Raw genomic sequence first — 15,914 nt, forward strand, 5'->3', positions numbered from 1 at the left:
TTCAGTTCTATTCCTTTATTGGCAAGTACAGTCTGATTTAAATGGAAGCTGCCACATGTCACTGAAGCGAAATAGTGCTCACTGTAAAATACAAATCACACAATCTCAGTCTTACAAATGAAGTGACATCTGCTCTGTGATTCATAAAGCAACGATAACAAGTCAGTTAATAGTTTTATCAGACACCAGATCGTAAAACATCTAACCTAATCAGAACCCTTCCCCACCCCCACCCGTCCACGTAACAAACACAAAACAGTGTCATCAGCGTACAGTGTTAACCTAGTGGTAATTCCTTTTGCGAGTACAGAACTTTAAAATTAACTCAAGTTTTCACAGAAGAATAAACAGTTGGAGAGAGTTGGACACAGCATCTTTGACCTTTGTCTGCAACATCACTCCTGTAGCCCACATCCAATGACAAAGTTAAAAATATATCCACAGCTCCCACCCAGCCCACTTCCTGTCTTCTAAAACCGCAGAAAAAAAAAGACTTAACGACTTTACAAAAGCACTGATGCTCAGGAAGTGAAATGCATTTCAGCAGAACCTTCTCAACTGCCTTTGAACGAACCCGAAACCACAATCTTAATATGGAAAGACCGAACGCCGTCTTCATGCATGACTATGATATTTTAAAGCTATTACATTGTTGATGTGTTGCAATCTGAGCCGACAAACTCCAAACATGTTAACATGGCAATAAAGTACTGAATATTAGATATGACATCCATGGGTGTCCACACAGCAAGTAAGTCTAATTAATTTACATTAATTACTGTAAAATTGACATCCAGCGACATTTTTAGAAAAAGGTGATTTTAACTAAGGGATACAGTTGATCTTGATATTTATCATAGGATGTTATTTCTGATTGAGAGATGCATCTGAAAATTTAAATTTAAATATAATGGAAAAGCAAAAAACTCACATGAAATCTGAGTTTATTACCTACGAAGCATAAAGGCAATGCGGGAAACACAAAAACACAATCAAATACAGAAACAAATGTTCAAAGACACAGAATGACTAAACAGCAGACACTTCTGAGGGACATTTAATATAGATAAACATGCTAGTAGGTAATTTGTAGACTTGCCCTATTTGGTATGTAGCAATATCTCCATTAATATGAGCATTGTATATTTGTCCTGTTAAAACTACAACTAAAACTGTAAACTAGTTTTCAAATCTCATTAAAATTCAGCAATTTACGTGCCCCCTGTTATGTTCTGTACAACTTGCAGAATTTCTTTATTTGCTTCTGTTTTCTGTTTTCGCAGTACGGTTCTTCATATGATTCATTTGTTTTTTCATTTGTTGCAGGGGGTGAAAGCAGCTATAGAGGTTGACACCAAAGTCACAATACAAATAAAAATAATCACAGAGACAAATTTTGGACACTCACAATGGAACAGTAGCTCTTAGGACTCTTTAGCTAAAACATGGTACTCATGCTTATTTTCTCATTAATATACAAACAGGTGTCATTTACAATCTAACTTTTGTGGAATGTTTCAGATTAATAAAACTTACTGTCGTTTACATAAAACTAACTTGATCTCTAAAGTGTATTTTTTTTTTTTACATTGTGGTGTATTTTATTAAAAAGAAGCAAACATTGCAAGTTTTGATGTTGCGCTGCACTTCATCTGCATTTATTGTGCACTCGAGCGTATTGTATGTGTGAGCCAACCTAAGTCGCCAACATCCGGGCAATTGGCAACACTTTTCTCTACTGATTACATTTGATTTATGTTTGTCCAATTGATTGCTTTTTGGAACTTCAAAACTTTGAGTTCTTGACCTCCCCTCAAGCTGCCCACGGCTGTCACATAGAGTCAGGACTAATTAAGCAAGCTGCTTGCTGTGTGAACACATAATAATGACAAACAATGATGTGAATAAACCCCTCATTGCCATGTTAAGAAGCCAGGGCTTTAACACAACCCATGGGACTACCACCAAGGAGCACAACATGTGTAATAAGTTCAGTAGCAAACAATTAATTACTTTTGGCATTCCCCAGTGCTCCCCAGCTGGCACAGCAAAACAGATCCTCATTCAGTTTTGGCAGGTGATACATAAAGCAAGACAAAAAGCAAAAGGTACACACATGCAAAAAAGAAACCATCAAATGATTAAGCGCTCCAGCTGCTGCATCAAAGCAAAAGAGATATTTAGAAGGTGTGATGGAAGTGGAAAGACTGGCCTCTCAGAGCATTTCAGTTTGAAGACGTTTACTTTCCCCAACATTTGCTTCTGTTACATTTTGACAAAACTCACAATGAGCGTGACACAATAAAATCCACAAATGTACTCCATTGTACTTCTAGTAAGTTGTAAAAAATATTTCTTAGTAAGGATTAGTGTACAATACAGCTGTGACTCCGTTGGCTTAATTTACATTGGATTGTGTGTCTATGAGATAACATGAACCCTCGTCTGCCATGGCCTTTTGTTGAGTTTTGTGCAGCTTATTCCTAAAATAAATCTGAATGCGCTTCGGTTTGCAGTTTGGTTAAAGTTGTTTCTCTTTTCAGTGAAGTCATGTACAGCACACCAGCATCTTTTGGCTGCTGGTTGGCCAATATTAATACCAAATGTTGTTTTTTATTTCTTTTTTCTTTTAACAGCCTTTTATTTCTGAGGCATCTTGACTGAGAGTCTCCTGACAAATATTTTTTTAGAACAATTTACATTTTACTTACTTTCCCATTTGTGAGAAAAAATAGTTGAGATTGAGAGCAGATGGAAATCAGTTGACTGTCATCATTATAGCTCAATAAAAGTTGTTGGGGGAAAAAGGGCTTCCATCCACCCAAATAAAAGAAAAATAGTTCCCAACAGAAGAAAAAATAAAAATAATGAAATGGCAGCGCTGCGAGGAAAAATAATCTATTATTTCTCTTCAATAAGAAAGGTAACTGTTTAAGAGCCAGTAATGTATCTGCTCTGAAGAACAAACTGAGGTTTCAAAACACTGTTTGCCCAATAAAATCTTTTCAGATTAACCTTTTGCTGCCTTCTTTTTGATTATGTTTTTAATGTTGTTGTGTCAAGGAGGGGGCAGGTCGGGTATATGCAGTACATCAAACCTGTTTCTCATTTATGTCCTTTGTACAATGATATGTAAAGCATTCCATGCATTTTCGGAGCTGTCAAAACTTCAGGCGAAAATAGAGTGTGGGGAAGTAATGGCTTGAGACAAATCACAGTATACTGGAAAGAGTTTTCGTTATGCAGGAGAGGATGCATGTGTGCAGACACATTTAGGGAAATGAATAAAGTGGCTGTGTAATTTTTACCCTCATACAAAAGCCAACAGCACATTGATAATTACGAGTGGGAAAAGATGAAACAGGGAAAAAGGGGAGCAACAAGGTTATGCAAATGAGGATCAACACAAATCCAAAGTATGGATAGAACAAGGCACAGAATTTTCTGCAAATGGTTGAACTAAATAAAATTCGTACCAGCAGTAAGGGAGGTGTTGAATGGTGAAGCTCTCTACAGTGATTTCTGGCAACGTCTGGCCCACCTTCCCTCCCCCAACCCCATCCCCATCTCTGCTTACCGAAAACCCAAACCCTCCCATTTTTTGTCCTTTTTTGATTTTAATGTTTTTTGTTTTTTTTTTTTACACACAAAACATTCCATCTACATCTGCAGACTAGACTAAACAACGGCTTAAAACCATCTTTAAAACCCCATTTCGACCCCTCTACTCTCACTAAAAGTGATCCTAAACCAACTCAAATCTCGCCATCATCCTCCTCCCCCCCCACCACCCTCCCCCGTTCCCCTGACCCACAAACAGCTCGTGCGTCCCAAAGAGGACGCTGGAGTGAGGGGGTCCCGTCTTGATTAGATGTAGTACTCTTTCTTTTCGTCCGAGTTGGTGTGGCCACCCTCTGCGTTGATGATGGCTGTGTCTGCGTCCGCTGCATCGTCTGCACCTTTGGCTTCGTGTGTGAAGTAGGTACCTGTGGAGGAGAGGATGAAGGACAGTGTCACGGACTGGATAATAGCCTGCTGCTCAGATGATACAAAAGATTAAAATGTGGCTCTACATCCCACAGCTCCTAATCATGCAAATCCTCCTCCATGTGGCCATTTACACAACCCTAACACTAGCAGGCTGTAATATTCAGATTATACATAATTTGCCCCCTTTTTCATTCAAGATTGGCACATGAAAATCAGGGATTTGAAATGACCTCAAGTGTGGAGAAGAGTGTGTCTCACACCTTCAAATTAACCTTGTGAAGTTCAGCAAAAAAATGAAAGAACCAGCAATCCACTTCAAACCTAATTTGCAAGATTTATTCACACCATATCATAGTGGAGGTTGATAACGAAGGCAACATGACAGATCGAATGAGGAAGGGCACCATCAAATGTGGGAAAATGAAAGCACAAATTCTGCCTGATGAGATGGAAACAGCATGTTCACCAAGGCTGGTGGCATGTGTTACGATTAAATGGAAGAAAAAGACAAATCCTGTTTTGTTTTGCTTACCTAACATCAGGTTTTTACAACAGGTGCAAGAAGAAAAAAAATTGTTTCTACATTCACTTCTAAAAAGGATATTTCATTTATCTTTATTTAGGTAACACATTAGTCCTCTGTTTTTTCTCATAATTATGGAAAGTGAGTCATTATCATAGAAAGATTCTGACAGATGTAAGCTGCCCTTAAAAACCTAAAATTCTTGATGAATTCTTTTCCTCTGTGACCTCTCCAGGCTCCCGTCTCACATCTCAGCACTTCTCCGCATCAGTGCAGCCACCAGAAAAAGAATATAAAATTAAAATGTGTCTGTTTTGTCTCTTCGCCATCATCATTGTTATAAATATTCATGTCTGGCATCTATTGCACTTTAAACAGCCCCCAACTCGCACCATGCCATTAGTCAAAGTGGCCTCAATTTGATTTGTTTATTTGCATCTTATTGCTGTTCAGTATTAGAAAAATAACGTGAACAGCCTAAAAGTAAAAGGGGCACGGGGACACTGAATCAGAAATGAGCATTAAATAATAATTCTCATTTATTACAGCGTGTGGCTTATTTTTGTAGCTCTGGCCATCATTTTTATCAGGTATGATAATTTTATACTCGCAAGTGTAATTGCTGAGACACGGGAGCTCAGCATCCTCACTACAATAATGTCAGGCAGAGCAAGAAACGTGAGCAGTCAGGCAAGTCGGGCATGTTGGAAATCAGCCAACGGTTAAGTCAGGTGATCGAAACGACTTTATTTGGAGGAGAATCCATCCCCCCATTGCACAGGAAGTATGGCAGGCCAAGTCAGGTGCGTTGGCCTGTGAAATGTGATAGACGCAGGTTTAGAGGTCTGATTTTTACTGTTCTTCATGGGCGTCATTGTTCTTTTAAATAAATCCTGATCAAAGCTGTATAGGAACCAATGTAGCAATGTGAAGCTCTAGTTATCCCTCTAGCATCACTTCTGGAAGGAAGTCAATGGCATGCGGTGACTGGGTGGTCACCAAGTAGACCTGGACTTGGGTCATATGTGAAACCAAAAGTGAAAGCAACTGAACTTGCGTAACTGAAACATTTCTTTTAACCCTAACACTCCTAAACTCATAAAATATCTTGAAAGTCTAGCTGGATGTTGCATATTTATTAGTGGTAACTTGACTGCGGAGCCCCATGTGTGTAAAACTGATGCCAGAGGAGCTGCTGGATGCTGACCAAGCTTCTGTATTTGACAAGTTGGGAGTGAAGAGGTGCTGCCCCTGGTGCTGCCATGTTAAAATTAAATGCCCTCTAAGGTTGTCCTGCATGCTAGAAAATGAGCTGGGCTCCAAGTAATAATCTCTTATTATAACAAGTGTTCAGTGCTTATTTATACAGCAATATTTATCGACTGACTCCGGACTCACTCTTCAGATTTCAGGGCTGACCCTCCCCTGAACTGCCCTGGATGTGGGTGCACCATAAGGCAGAGTGTCAGACCTTCAGTGATAATAAATCCTGTCAGAGCCACTGTAAAATATCACACACCACTTGACAGTTGAACACTGTTTTTGTTTTTTTTAGACATCAGAAATGTTTAGTTCATCTCTGCGATTCATCAACAGAAATTACTTTTCCTTAAATGTACAGCTTATGATGTGAGGGCAAACGCTTTCAGTTCAGTATCACCACAGAAGAAGAAACGTCTCTTCTACGCCTTGAAATTGCCTCATTTCCTTTCTTAAAGTGGTTAATGTATCAGATTCCATTTCCTCCTGCATAAGAAATATCAAAGTGTGAAATTTGTTATGGATTATTCCTGGTTATGAGGCTAACAGATGAGATGCATTACACTATTCAGCAGGACTGCATGAAAAATGTAAGTTATAGCCAATATCAGCCTGTGGCCTTAATAACCGTCTATCCATTATTTGGAAAGTGTCATACAAGGATGTAAAAGGCAACTTTAACAGTGAAGAGGACACACCTGATAAATATTATAGTCTGCTGAGTCAGTTTGTTGTATTAAAAATATTTTTTAAAAATATATTTTCTGTAATCTGTCTGTTTGCGCCTGGTCAACTCCCTGCAACCTTTTAGTTTTTTAAACCTACATCTATATTTTTATTAAAGTCACGTTGTTTATTCTTATAGATGTTTGTTCACAATTAATTATCTCGCTTTGCTTTTCAGTTTATGCAGTTTGCTGAAGTCGAAGACAATTATCCGCATCACGTCTACAACGCAGGAGGAACAACTGGCTCTGGAGGTGTTTTTACCCACTGTTTTCTTTCACTGATATTCCCAATATACCTCAACACAGAAAGACACGAGTCTCACAGATGATTTAATGATACTGCTGTTAATGATGCTGTGAATGATGTGGCTATAACTGCTTCAGCTTTGTTTGTTTTTTTAGCTTTCTGAGAAATCCTGCTCTTTTGAGTAATGTATGAATATATTTACAGTCCCAGCTCCTCTCATCCGGTCTCGTATTCTCCCGATCCAGAGGAAGTGATTTATTTGGTGCTAAACCTGCACCACTACAGTAATATGGTACAAAAGTATAGCAATGTAGGCTGGGTTGGTGGGTTGATGATTGCACCGGTTACTTCCTGTCAGTCAGTGTCAATGCTGGTGTTCTCTCACTGCTGTTTTACTGACATATTATTTTCAGCTGCTGTCCATGGTTTTATTTAGGCTTACAGCCTGATCTGAGATCTGAGGATCTGAGTGATGACTGGATGCACTCCTCTTTATGTCATACTCTATAATACAATCAACCCACCTTTGTGTCTTGCGAAGTAGCGGCCCAAGACGATGAGTAGACAGAGCATAGCGAAGACGACCACGGCCACCACTCCTCCAATGACTGCGTGGTCCACCGTTCTGGGTGCTCCTTCTCCGGCTCGTGAATCTGAGGAGGCCAAACGAAACACAAACTCAGAGTAGGAATCAGAGTACTCAGTGTTACGCTGTGGGAATGGCCATCAGTCACCACATGCTTCCTGAGATTTCTGACAGGTAAATGCGATGGAGATGTAGATCAGATTAGACTTTATTTAAATGCAGGAAGTCTGGAGCTGCAGGGCTGCTTCATGCACACTGAATCATGCTGCTGTCATCAACAGAACCGACTGAAAAGATTTTGACTTGGTTTCCTTGACTGTGTTCATGACAATATACACATATTGTCATTGTATTGTCTTTATGATCCTAACAGCAGGTAACCATAAGTTACCAGTGACCAGTTTAGCTCCCTTTTGACTGCTTGACATCTTAATAACCAGTATGCAAAACTCACACAACAGTAACAGTTAGATTGCAATCAGGAATTGAATAAACTGAACAGGAAGTGAATTACCATAATCCTCAGAAATCACTCAAGACTGGATTTGTTTCAAAAATCTGCTCAAATCTGCACTGCAGTTTTTACTGCATTTGCAGCTGCTGTGTATTCAGCACCTGATTTATTAAGGCAGGGGCTCATTATACAGTCATCTGCTGGTGCTGATCCTCCAAACACACTCCTGCCAGTGAAGGAAGAGCAGTTTCTATGACATCACCGAGCTCAAAAAAGAAACGATAACGTAGGAGGTGATTACAAGAGAATGACTTTGGTCATCTTCACCTGGGAAACACTGTAAACTCATAAAATTATAAGAATCTTTAGCAGACAGTATTACATACATTAGGAGGTAATACATACAATCAAACACCATGTATTGCTATGGACAAAAGTATTGGGACACCTGACCTTTACACCAAAAGGGACTTTAATGACGTCTCATTCTAAACACACAGACAGCTTTGCAACTCTAACAGCTTCCACTCTTCTGTGAAGGCTTTCCACAACATGTTGGAGTGTTTCTGTGGGAATTTGTGCCCATTCATGCAGTAGAGCATTTGTGAGGTCACACACTGATGTTGGCCTGGCTCACAATCTACGTCCCAGTTCATCCCAAAGGTGTTGGATTGGGGTTGAGGTCAGGGCTCTGTGTGGGCCAGTCAAGTTCTTCCACACCAAACTCATCCAACCATGTCTTTATGGAGCTTTGCTTTGTGCACTGGGGCACAGTCATGCTGGAATAGAAAAGGGCCTTCAACAAACTGCTGCCACAAAGTTGGAAGCATAGCATTGTCCAAAATGTCTTAGTATGCTGAAGCATTAAGATTTCCCTTCAGTGGAAGTCAGGGGCCGAGCCCAAACCCTGAGAAACAGCCCCATAGCACACCAGAAGTCAATGATAAAATACTTTTGTCTCTATGGTGTACAAACAGAGAAAAAGGGAGACAAAGCAGACGGAGGTGGAGATCGTCTTCATACACCATCCACCCACAAACCCTTTACATTACAGTAGATTTTTATGTTAATAATAACAATGTCCTAACTGCTTCATTTATGCTGCTAATGATTAGTTTTTATTTATATGCAAGCTGATATTTAATGCATGTTTATTTATCCCCTTCCTTGTGGCTCTTATGTTTCGCTCCTCCTTTTCACATGGTGAGAAATTTCCCTGCAAAAGTGACAGTGACAAATAGCTTGACCTCAGCTTATCCAGCAGAATACACAAGCAACCTCTGTAAACGTGTCTTCTCTTATTATTTGCACGATCTTCCCTTGAATGCATATGCAAAGAGGTGCGCCTTGCCTGACATACAAATGACACGCGAAAGTACAACACAAGTTGGGCAGAATGCGTCACATTTGCGTCTGAAAAACAGGCTAAAAAGCCTACTGTTTAGAAAAAAATATAAACATGTTGAAAGAAATCATTAGAAGAAACTTTAATGCAACCAAACATTCACAAATCGTCAATAGTTGATAATGTTTTTAACTTCCTGAGACAGCATTAAGTAAAACAAACGCCCGGGACAGGACATCGAGCCCCTGAGGGTTTTGGCTGTAATGCTATGTGAAAGCTATTGATCAGGTGTAGGGATCCATGACAACCCAAAGTTAATTTCCATTTGTTGATGTGAATGGTCCATCATGGCACAAATGAGGAGCACACGTTTACATCAATAGCACCACACTACATGCTACAGGAAAGTGAGTGGGACGGGTGGAGATACGACCTGGAATTAATTCTGAGTGTAATGTATACATCACTAATGCTTTTTTTTGTGCTTTTAGCTTATTAAGATACCATTACGCCATACACTTAACCTTCACTTCCCAGCTAATGTCTTTTTTAAAGACGTATTTTATATAAAACAGAGAATGGAAGAAGAGTCAGGAGACTGAATGGCCAGTTAGCAATCAGATCACGTGGAGCAGCCCCCACCATCCATTAGCTGTAGTAACTCGCTAAAACCCCTCCACATGCTCCTCCATCCCAGTTCCACACTCAGGGGATTTGCTGAGTGAGCTGCAGGAAACAGAAAGAGCAGGCCACAATTTATTAACGAATAACAGAAACAGAGAGAAACATCATGGATAACATCAGTGACCGCTCACCTCGACACTCCTGCATTACCCAACCTGCAGGAGTAAAAGGAGTGGGCGAGGGAGGGGGGGCAGAGCCGTGCTATCTGTCAAACTCAACAAAACATTACCTGAAAGATCTAATAGGTTATTTTGACTTCAGATTTTCTTTTTTAGTCCTGGGCAGATTCAATTAAACTGAGCAGGAATCCTTCTGACATCCAATTCGCTCTTGTCAGGCTGCTAAAGCTGTGCTTTAACACACTTTCCTATTACGATGTTAATGTGGACTTTGGCTTCGGGAGAAGCTGGGTGAGTGTGTGTTTGGTGTGTGCGGTGTGGTCAGGGTGATTCTGGTGGCTTAGGCGGTTGCAGAGAGTCATTCTTTTGTTTTCTATATCAAACTTTCCAAATTAACTCAAGACAGAGGGGAGAAGAGAACACAAGAGTCTCATCAATAAGACTTATCATAACATATGCTACTTCATTCCGTCATACGCTCTACCTTGTGGATTCATTTGAGTAAATAAGACTGGCTCTTTTGAGCTTTCATGAGCCTGACACGCCATAGGCAAGCGTCTGTGGCCTTAGTTTTTGCAGTTTGTCAGTGCTTGTCAGCCCTGGTCAGTGGCTTTATGGCCAATCGGCCGCGGAGCCTGTAGGTGAGAGAAATCGCTCTGATTGGCTGTTCCTTAAAGCAACTCAGTGCATGAGAAGAGAAAGGGAAGTGAGGATATAGAAGCAACGGTTAATGGTCAATGGTTATTCCTCAGAGACATCCAAATGTGGACTGAAACACCTGAAAGCAAACCAAAACAACTGAAGTCTTGAGCGAGAGTGGTGTGAAAACACTTTGCAAACGCTGCTTCATTGTAACTAAGGCTATGGTCTTTGGGCTTCTCTTTTTGAATGATCAATGGAGACATTTCATCTCACACATATGCAGAATGGCTGTTAGTTCGCCAGTTCTGGTGGTGGAAGCTGAAGGGAAAACTTCCTCTTATTCTATAGGAATATAAAAATTCACTGCACGGAAATCAGTTCTCTCCCCAGCTTACTTAACTGTTGAAAAGTTTGCTCAAATCCTCGTGTCTGACAGCTTGTTCCAGCTCTTCGAGTTATATGATGCTTATACTAAGAGAAGTATTCAAACTCAGAAGTTCTTTTTTTATGACCATTCCATCAAAAAGAAATATTCTAAGAAATATGTCTTATGCATCATTTCATCCACCCTGGCACGAAATTCAGCTCGACATATCTGGTATCTTCAGAAATGTTATGCTCTCCACTAGAATTTAAAATGAAGAGGTTAATTTGCAAAATATCTGCCCATGTTTTTCCAGAGGAGGTTTTACACGAGGGTGGAGAGAGAGAGCTAAAAATACCGAAAAGAAAGACAATAAAATCTGCAGAAATCATGCTCGGGGGACTGTGAATATCAATCATTTGATGGATACCTGCTGGCTGCTTAGGATCAAATGACTGATCAGATGCAGTGTGCAGAAACAGCCCATGGGTCTGTCAATTTAAAGGATAATTCTGGTTTATTACAGCCTGGGTCTCATTTTTGTAGCTTTGGCCTTCACTCTAAGTTACATGCTGAAATCTGGGAATACTTTGATCATTTATCATTACTGATGAAAACGATCTCAGAATCCCGAAAACAAGTTGTAATAAACCAAAAATATCCTTTGGGTATACTGTATTATCTCTAAATATTTATTTCACCCAGTTGTTCTTCTTCCTGTAGTAACTGGTATACTGAGATGTTTATTGGTTGGGTGGGATTTCAGCATAGTTTCGGTGCCCATCTTTTCTCTATTAGAGCTGACACTTTATATATGTGCTTTTCCACTTAGTTTGTACCCAACTAAGAAAAAATGTATTAATGATGAACATGGCATGTGTGACTTTTCCTCCGAACATGACAGGAAAAAGTGAAAACCACCAAATGTCTCTAATGCAACACCTCCTGAAACACTAACAGCACCTAACACGCCAAAAGAATCCATATTCACTGTTGTCACAGGATGATGTTGTAGTGTGAGTTTCACGTCGTGTGTTAATGCTGTTACCTGAAGTGGATTTAGCACCGACGGTGTGTGCGTGCGTGCGTGTGTGTGTGTGTGTGTGTGTGTGTGTGTTTTCATCACCGAAAGCCGAGCTTTCCTCACATCCTCTTTTATCTTCCCAGCTTGACTGCAACAAAGTCTTCTTAAAGGTGGATTTTTTAAAATCTAATTTTGTATGATTCAATCACTGCGCACACACACTCTTTCCCAAAATCAAAGTAATCACCAAACCCAAATTGTTTGCTTGGTCTTGAAGCAGTTTTGTTAAAGAAATCTTGCTTGAATGATGCAGCCAATAGTTTAATAAAAAAGGGTTATGTGGGCTCCATATGTAAATAGGAATGTTTGTCAGACCAAAAAACAAACAAACAAACAAAAACTGACAGCCGTAGAGCATTCTCGAAGCACACAGTGCCGATGCCATTGTTTTAGCAATCAAAGAGGTGCACAATCATGGCAATTTTAGTCATTTTCCTTTATTTTGTTTTCTTCCTTTCCCTAAAAGTCACTTCTGTCAAGGATGAAAAGCATCTCACATCCACATCTAACTGCAAAGCTACAACAAAATCAGTACGAACTGCAAACTGTAAACACAACAACCGCAAAGAGACACGTGGCCATTAATTTAGCAATCAGGTAAAGTTTGACAGCCGTTCCTCCACCTTCTCACCACTCAGAGTGCCATTTCAACACATTTATCACCACATTGTGCAGCGCTCCTCAGCTTGATAGCATATTTTAGCTTATGTCTTGGTTGACTGAAGTCTCAGCTCTGTCACAACTCTGTTTCCAGCAGCAGTAGTTGGCTGTGATAAACCAACTGTACTCTACCTGCCCAGCACCAAACAACAGACAACGTTAGCAGCTAACTACTGAAGAAAGTCATTCAGGAACCTTGCAGCGAAGAGAGCAAAACGTGTTCATTTGTAAGTGTTGGTGGCCAAAAACACGACACTGATATGATTATACTGTAGCTTGGTGTGTTTTCCTGCTAGCTGCTACTATATTAGGGTTTTGTGTCAGTTCTTATGCCTCTCTGTGGCTAACTTAGCTTTGTGGAAGGTGGTCTGAGATTTAACGACGAGGCAAAAGACAATAAATACTAAGTAGCTGTTTTTAACGCTATAATTCATACAAAAAAGGTCAAAACTTTGACTCAATAACCATCTTGTGGGGACCAATCACTTAGTGGTGTGGTCTTGAAATAAGGTTCCTGGACACTTAATGAATTGAGCTGAAAGTGGTGTATGAGCTTAACAATATCGGTCACTCAGGACTTATCATGAAATGTTTCCTCTAATATGCAAAACACTGACACAGCAAAGTGAACCTCTCCAGCGTCTCGATGAGGATGAATAATTTACTAAAGGGTTTAAATGTAGCTTCGCTTTGGCAAGTGCTTTGTTGCAGCAGCCCAAGATATTCGTCACACAATGAAACTGCTAACAGATCTGGCAGTGAGGGAAGACATCACGAGAAAGAAGTAAAAATGTCCAAAAGATAGATGGTGGATGATGACCACGATGGTGCTGGTTATTATTGCTGTTTATCACAAGCAACAATCCCACTTTATGTAGCAGAACCAAAAAGCCTTTCAAATAAATCTGAAGAGCAAGTTGTCATTTTAAAAGAAAGGTATAACATAAACACCATGTAGGGAAGTTCCCATATGTTCTCCCACAGTTAATGCATATGTGTTTTAAAACCCATGAAGATGCAAAAAACAGCCAAACAGCTGCAGTCAGGTGAGATGTTCCCATCGTCTGTCCACGGCGTCTGGACTTAACACTGACACACAGCTCAGTCTCCCTTTGAAACAGGCCTCAAATATAAATGATTAATCACAAATGGGCTTCAAACAAAGTGTCCACGGGGCTAAACAAAGCACCCAACAGTCAATCAGGACTGGTCATTTTCACTACCTTTAAGTGTGAACGTGGAGTATCTCATTTTCATAGGACATGTTGACGGAGGCTTGATTAGAGACAGAGGAGATCTTCTAATTGGATCTTCTAATCTGCTAATTAAGCATTAGTGATTTCACTGGTGTGCCCATGCTGCCTGCAGATAGAGGGGCAATCAGGGATACAGCAGCGCTATGTGGGTGGGGTGTCATAAGAGCACATTGGCTTGTCAAGATCCACTTCCATTGCCCACAACACCCTCGGTTAAAGAGTGAATGTAATTAAAGTCCCAATGAACCTATTCATTGAACCTATTTAAAAATGTCAGTTAAATCTTTTGCCTCTCGGGCTGCGCACCACGCTGCTTACATACAGAGTGACTCGGCCTGAGATTTATTGAGCCTTTTTCAAAACGTCAAGAAAATGTTTCACTTTAAAAAGACAGCAGCGCCATTAAAAACACTGCACCACAAAAGGAAAAGTAGCTAAAGGATAAAAAAAGGAAAATGAAATGATTAATAGCCAATGTCATAAAACTTTGACTTCAGCAGTGATTTAAGAGACATTTCTGCCTCGACCAGCCCAATCACTGATTCTGAAACGGGTTATCTGTGTCTTTAAAGGCCTCATTACTTTTGATATCTGTGGAGGTTACCAAAAAAAAGGAAAAACCAAAAACAGCTCTGCTTCACGATTTAAACCAAATAATGTGAGATGTCAGGAGGGTACCTGTAGAACATTGGAGAACATATAAAGAAGGAATGGTCAAAACTGATGTGGCAAAGGTCCAGATCAACCCCTCCAGTGTGGGTTGAGCTCTAAACACGATGGAACCAACGTTTCCCATAATGCAACCATGAGCTCCAATCATCATGTGGGCCACATACCTCAGACAACCTCACAACAGAGCAAACGTCACCTGTTCTTATTAAACACTGCATTCACTTGCCCCTCAGCCGTATTTCTCGTGTTTCAATGTTGTTCTTCTGACTTTAGTGAGCTTGTGAGCTTTTAAGCCATAAAGTGGATGCTACAAAGAAGATGCATTGTATTTTACTGCTCTGAAAACAACATATTCAGAGCTGTTTGAAGTGATTTTGTCCCAGACTTGTTGCTGCAGCAGTACATTCCCCCAAACTGCTAAATTATTGCCTTACCAGACTTGTTTTCAGGGTTATAATATAAAACCTTGACAAACTCCATGTACAGAGCAAAATATTGATATCTACATGTGAATTAACAAAAAAATGCTACCGATCAGTCAAATTGTGGGCCACTTATTTATGTAAATATGGAGCAGTTTGATGAGAGGCAACATCATCTTTCTGTCATTAAATCAGACAAAGAAAAGACGACACTGGTGTGTCATTATACATTAATACATTTTGTTTTTCATCCAAGTGTTATCTTCGACTCTCAGGGATTTCCTACTTACAATAAACACATTGCTAATATTCAATTTCAGCTCACTTTTTGGCACAAACTTCTAATAGAAACCTCCAAAGATTGAAGGAATTGAATATTTTCTAATTCACACCTGGTAGGCAGGAGCTCCGGGGGATGATGTGAGACAAAAGAAGCTGGTATTCCTCGTGTAACATAAACTTTGTCCACGTAATGAATTGTAGTTTCATTCCCAACATGAGGAGGAAAGCAAATGTTTCAACTCCTTGCATAAATGAGCCAATAGTACATTATCTCCTAAGGAACCTTTTTTTTTTCCTGATGGAGCTATTCATCATTTATCTAATCATGGCCGGTCTTCATCCAAAATGTAATATACTGCAATTATGGGCTATAACTGTTCTCAGGATATTACGCTGTATCTAGGCCACAGCTAGCTCGATAAACACCTTCTAATAATGGCTTTTAGTGGTCTCAGGAGTGACTTATCCTAACACATTGAGGACTCTCTATGGCTCCCAAGGCCAAATGAGTTTGCAGCTTGTTGCAGAGATGCACATCAGTCCTGTTAATGGGGACACTGTTTGGGGGAAAAAAAGAAGCCCACTGGAGCTTCTCT

General features: G+C 40.0%; 1 protein-coding gene across 4 annotated transcripts in view; it reads right to left on the reverse strand.

The window, feature by feature from the left end:
* cadm1a (cell adhesion molecule 1a) overlaps nucleotides 1-15,914 on the reverse strand; it is a 323,583-nt gene continuing 307,669 nt past the window's right edge. For all 4 annotated transcript variants that reach the window (XM_046410015.1, XM_046410017.1, XM_046410016.1 and 1 more), the window contains 2 exons: nucleotides 7,273-7,401; nucleotides 1-3,986 (listed from right to left, as the gene is read on the reverse strand). In XM_046410015.1, coding sequence (XP_046265971.1) covers nucleotides 3,868-3,986; nucleotides 7,273-7,401 — 248 coding nt within the window. In that variant the 3' untranslated portion in view covers nucleotides 1-3,867. The remainder of the gene's footprint in view (nucleotides 3,987-7,272; nucleotides 7,402-15,914) is intronic.

This window comes from Scatophagus argus, chromosome 14 (genome assembly GCF_020382885.2).
Source record: "Scatophagus argus isolate fScaArg1 chromosome 14, fScaArg1.pri, whole genome shotgun sequence".
NCBI classification, from domain to species: Eukaryota; Metazoa; Chordata; class Actinopteri; family Scatophagidae; genus Scatophagus; species Scatophagus argus.